The sequence below is a fragment of the Rhagoletis pomonella genome, unplaced genomic scaffold, assembly GCF_013731165.1.
Source record: "Rhagoletis pomonella isolate Grant_MI unplaced genomic scaffold, Rhpom_1.0 Rhpom_scaffold_00001, whole genome shotgun sequence".
In the NCBI taxonomy this organism is placed as follows: Eukaryota; Metazoa; Arthropoda; class Insecta; order Diptera; family Tephritidae; genus Rhagoletis; species Rhagoletis pomonella.
The window spans coordinates 71,611,682-71,617,252 of record NW_023458555.1 but is presented as its reverse complement, the minus strand read 5'-3'; the positions used below and the strand labels follow the sequence as shown (position 1 = coordinate 71,617,252).

The 5,571-nt window shown below is 47.7% G+C and overlaps 1 protein-coding gene across 1 annotated transcript; it reads left to right on the top strand.

Moving 5' to 3' along the window:
- The first annotated feature begins 1,955 nt into the window (after nucleotides 1-1,955).
- LOC118733101 lies at nucleotides 1,956-3,038 on the top strand. Its single transcript, XM_036462323.1, has one exon. It carries the CDS (start codon nucleotides 1,956-1,958, stop codon nucleotides 3,036-3,038), a length of 1,083 nt encoding a protein of 360 aa, XP_036318216.1.
- The last annotated feature ends 2,533 nt before the right edge of the window (nucleotides 3,039-5,571 follow it).

The window sequence follows — 5,571 nt, the reverse complement described above, 5'->3', positions numbered from 1 at the left end:
TTGCTTTGTTTTCACTGTTCTTTCTGTTCTTTATCTCCTCTATGACTGTCTAAGATTCTACTTTAACTAAAACTGCGCCATTTGAATCACCCTGTAATTTAATATTTGCTTCGTCTATTCCTTCTATTCTAAATTGATCTGTCATTACCTTTTCTTTCCTTCTTCTCAACTTGGACTTTTAATAAATTGGATATGCGATTAAGCTGAGCTCACGTTTTTTATTAAACATTTTGTGCCTCCTGTGAGGTCTCTTAATAAACGCAATATAACTCCAGCTCAATTAGCACTTTTAGACGCACAAGTACTTTGGTTTGGATTGGGCCTGATTTCGTGGATAATTGTGGATATTTTCTTTGATCTCGGAACATGACAGAAATAAATCTTCGAAAGTTCCATGCGGCCGCTATTTTGCGGATGTATGTGCAAATAAAGGAGGCAAAGCCTGGTGAGCTCAACGTCACCCAAATTGATCAACGCTTAAAATCTGCGGGAGTTAGTGCATACCTGTCTTCAGGGTCATCGTGCAATGGTACGAGTGGCCGAGAATTCAAACAAGCCTCGATGCGAGTCGCCAATGTTTGTAGCTGGGAGTACCACAAGGCTTGCGTGCCCACTACGCGAACTAAGTGCCGCTTTGCAGATTTTACCGCTGCTTCCCACAACCCCCCTTGGTGGGGAGCGCTCGGAGTGATGAAGTGCCATCAGCCGTCAAATGATGGTATACAAAGTGGCTCTAATTTTAGTTCCATCGGCGAAGCCTTGTGCGCAACGCTGCATCAACTTCGAAAGGGATTTGAGGGTCAATCTCAGTTGTCAACCAACGCTTGCCACAAGGCTTCGCCGATGGAATTAAAATTAGAGCCACTTTGTATACCATCATTTGACGGCTGCCCCCACAAGTGGCTTGCATTCAAGGATTCGTTTGAGACGTTGGTACATAATCGGGATTTGCTGGTGGCTTACAAGCTAGAGAAACTACGCCAAGCTGTTAAGGCAGAGTCGGTTCCGTTAGTAGGAGGGTTGTATTCAGGTGGATACGAGGAAGTGTGGAAGGCGCTGAAAGATCGGTATGACAACCCTAAACAATTAGCGGAGATTCACGTTGCTAGATTTTTGAACATGAAGTCAATGGCTGAGGATACGTCCAAGGAATTATTGGGCGTCGTTGATGTGGTAAACGAGCGTTAACGGTAATGAAGTTACCTGTCGACAAGTGGGATGCCCTTAACGTACCCATTGTTGTTTCTAAACTCTCCGCTAGAACCCAGCGAGAATGGTGTATGCATTGCTCTCCCACCGAGCTATCAACTTTAAGTGCCTTGCTAGCGTTTTTAGAAAAACGAGCACATAGTCTCTCGACCGAATTTTGTCAGGTAGTGGATCGTCCTGAAGGGCCGTATTCTTCCTCAAAGCAGAAGAACACTCCCCGCTCGCTAAAGTCAAACCTCGCCTCGACTGGCGATGGCAAATGTCAGCACTGTCAAGGAGCACACAAGGTTATGCGTTGTCCGGCCATTCTGGCTATGAAGCCGGATCAACGCTTTGAAGCTCTAAAGCGATCGAATTTGTGCTTTAAATGTTTGCGATCCGGACACCCATCCAAACTATGCTCCTCCGGCAACTGCCGCCAGTGCGGCCACAGACATCATATGATTTTTTGCCGCCACAAATCACAGCCACCTACTTCATCTGACGGGGTAGATACTCCTGTGGTTAAGCCCGGCAGTATAGCCAATCCAGTCCCACCATCATTATGACTAGCAAGCAATACAACCGTTACCAACGTCGGCAAAGGAAGTCAGACCGTTCTGCTGGTTACAGCGCGAGCCCACGTCTTCGGCCAGGGTCACAAGCAGCAAACATCCCGTATATTATGCGACCCTGGTTCTCAAGTAAGTTTAATTTCGGAAAGTTTGGCTAATAGTTTGGGTCTTTATAGGAGCAAGTGTGAGATCATGGTGGAGGGCATTGGCGGAGTTGCGTGTACGAGGACCAAGGGTAGCGTCCGCTTTACAATAAAAATCATATTTTCTCAGTTTGAGCTTGACATTCACGCATTGGTCATTGGTTCGATTACTTCAGTTACCCCCGCGGTTAGCGTCGATATTGGGCAATGGGGACATTTGACAAATCTTCAATTGGCAGACCCTTATTTCGGTACCCCGGGTACTGTTGATGTACTTCTTGGTGTTGATGTCTGGGGTTCGATCGTTGAGAAAGATGTCATACACGGTGGGTGTGACGAGCCTCATGCACAACTTACCCGACGTGGTTGGGTTGTATTCGGACCAGCATCAGTTCAGAGCACTTCGAATGCAACAGTTGGAATTTATTGCGCGCAGATAAGAGACGAACCTTATTTAGAGGATCTTATCAGCAATTTCTGGAAGCTTGAAGAAGTACCGGTTACATCCGAGTGCTTGGATGATGAATGCGAGCGGTTCTTTACCACTACCCACCGCCGTACGGCAGAGGGACGCTACATTGTGAGGTTGCGCTTCCGCCAAGACTGTAAACCATTAGGTGACTCTTACGTCAGCGCCCGGCGCCAGTTATCACATTTGGAACGACGTCTGGATGCTGATCCGGACGTGCATGCAAAATATGTAGCATTTATGAGGGAATATGAGACCCTTGGCCACATGGAGAGAGTTGTTGAGCCAATCGTTCAGCCAGGATGCTATTATATTCCGCACCATGCTGTGGTGGGAAAATTCCGTGTAGTATTTAACGCGTCCGCTCCTACTTCGAACGGGCTCTCACTCAACGATTTACAGCTCGTTGGATCTCCCATTCAAGATTCGTTAATTAACATTATACTCCGTTTTCGACGTTATGCCGTCGCTATCACCGCCGATGTGGAGAAAATGTTTCGCCAAGTACTCGTGGCACCGCAAGATAGAGACTTTCAGCGCATACTTTGGCGTGAATCGCCTTCAGAGGAAGTAATTACTTACCGACAATTTCGACAAGATTCACGATCGCAATATGGGCATTATAGCGCGGGACACCATTCTCTCGTCATTCTACGTGGATGATTTTCTTCTCAGTTGCAGCACCGTCGAAAGGGCTATCACTTTGGCATCCAATATCGATAACATATTGACAGCTGGATGTTTTAAGCTGCGGAAGTGGAATTCAAATAGCACCACTGTCTTAATGCAGATGGGGAGAGACTCATCGCCTACAGAGTGCAGTATTGATGCTGCCCCGACCTCAGTTTTGGGTCTGCGCTGGAGTCCGGTCGACGACAACTTGCTATTCAATGTGGAACTTAAGCAGCCTGGCAGTATATGCACCAAGCGCAGTGTGCTCAGCGAGGTGGCGAAGCTGTTTGACCCAACGGGATTCTTGTCACCGGTCGTGGTTGTCGGTAAGATATTTATTCAAACTCTTTAGTCCGCAGGTATTGGTTGGGATACTCCCCTGACAACTGAATTGCGGGAAGCTTGGTTTAAATTTCGCAATGACCTCAATGCTCTCAATATGTTGCGTATACCTCGTTGGCTTAGAATGAACGAGGAGTCGACCACCACGCTCTATGATTTTTGTGATGCCAGCCAAAGGGCATATGCTGCTGTGATGTACGCTAAGACAACCAATCTCCAGGGAAACGTTCACGTGGCTTTAATAACTGCAAGGACTAAGGTAGCACCTCTAAAGGGAGCCACAATACCTCGTTTGGAGCTGTGCGGAGCACTCCTATTATCCGAAACCCTTCGAAACGTCAGAGAGGCATTAGGATTGGTCAACCATGTTGCCTATTTGTGGTCTGACTCGAGTATCACCCTCTGTTGGCTGCGAAAGCACCCAGACACGCTGAAACCATATGTATCCAACAGAGCTCGGCAGATACAAGAGCTGACTTTGAAGGATGAATGGAATTATGTACGTTCATCGCAAAATCCAGCCGACTGTGCCAATCGGGGTGTACCGGCTTCAGAACTTTTAAAGCACCATTTATGGTGGAGTGATCCCAGCTGGCTACGCGACGATCAGGTAGGACCCCCTTTGGAACCTAAACTACATAATGACGATGAAGCTATAATAAATAGTGAAAGGAGGGTACAGTGTTTAACCATCAGAGCCACCCATACAACTTTGACAACGCGACGTTTAGATGGAGAAATTATTCCGCTTACGGATAGATTCAGCTCGCTGAAGAAACTTCTGCATACCGTGGCTTTAATACTGAGGTGGCTTCCGAGACGCCGTGGATTTCGGCATCCCACAATTGACGCACAGGAGATCGATGAGGCGTTAGAGTGGCTTGTGAGGATCGATCAAGGGAATGCTTTTCTGAAGGACATTAGGTATCTGCAGGGTGGGTTGGCGTTAGCAGCTTCGAGTAGTCTACTTCCGTTAAACCCTTATCTGGATGATCATGGCTTATTACGGGTTGGAGGTCGCATTACTAAATCTGCGTTAATAGAGGCCCATAGGCACCCAATCATTCTTCCGAAGTCGACAGGACTAGTACGGCTGCTCGTTAGACAGGCACATATAGACACTCTTCATGGCGGAACCCAGCTGACTCTTCAAACTGTTCGCTGTCGCTTTTGGATTATACACGGGAGAGTAGCAGTGCGTAGCCTGATTCTCAAATGTGTGGTTTGTCGTCGGAACCGAGGTGCTGTCTTAACGCAACAAATGGTTTCTTTGCCTCGACATCGTGTCTATGCGGCTCGTCCCTTCATCGCATCCGGAGTGGATTACTGCGGTCCGTTCAACTTGCGTATTGGATCCAAAAGATCGCGGACTACGGTAAAAACATACTTAGCTATTTTTATTTGTATGGCGACGAAAGCTGTCCACATTGAGGTGGCTTATGACCTCTCTACACAGGCTTTTTTAGACGTGTTTACTCGGTTTATTAGCCGGCGAGGTCCCTGCAGGCACTTGTATAGCGACAACGGTACTGCGTTCGTAGGAGCTAACCGCGTTCTGAAGGAAGACTTGGCTGCCTGGTACCACGATCAGAATATCCAGTCAATCGCTGACTTGGGGACCCGATGGCACTTCATCACTCCGAGCGCTCCCCACCAAGGGGGGTTGTGGGAAGCAGCGGTAAAATCTGCAAAGCGGCACCTAGTTCGCTTGTTTGAATTCTCGGCCACTCGTACCATTGCACGATGACCCTGAAGACAGGTATGCACTAACACCCGCAGATTTTTTAATAGGGTCTCCGATAATAGCCGTCCCAGAGCCAGACGTTTCGGAGATTCCTGCCAATCGAGTGAAGCATTGGCAGTGGTTACGGCAGATGCACCAGACTAGGACCAAGTGGCAACGACGTGTTCCTAACATAAAGGTGGGTGACATCGTGGTAGTACGCCAAAAATATCTACCACCTACGCATTGGAGGCTGGGACGCGTTACTGAGCTACACCAGGGCACCGACGGAGCCGTACGAAATGTAACACTTGCAACCGCGCATGGGTCTTGCACCAGGGTCGTGCAAAAGCTGTGCGTTCTTATGGAGAATGTTATTGAAACTAGCGTTCCAACCGGGGAGGATGTCTAAGATTCTACTTTAACTAAAACTGCGCCATTTGAATCACCCTGTAATTT

Bases quoted from the DNA above. Each gene is read 5' to 3' on its own strand.
- LOC118733101 (XM_036462323.1), top strand. From the start codon at position 1,956: ATGGTGGAGGGCATTGGCGGAGTTGCGTGTACGAGGACCAAGGGTAGC.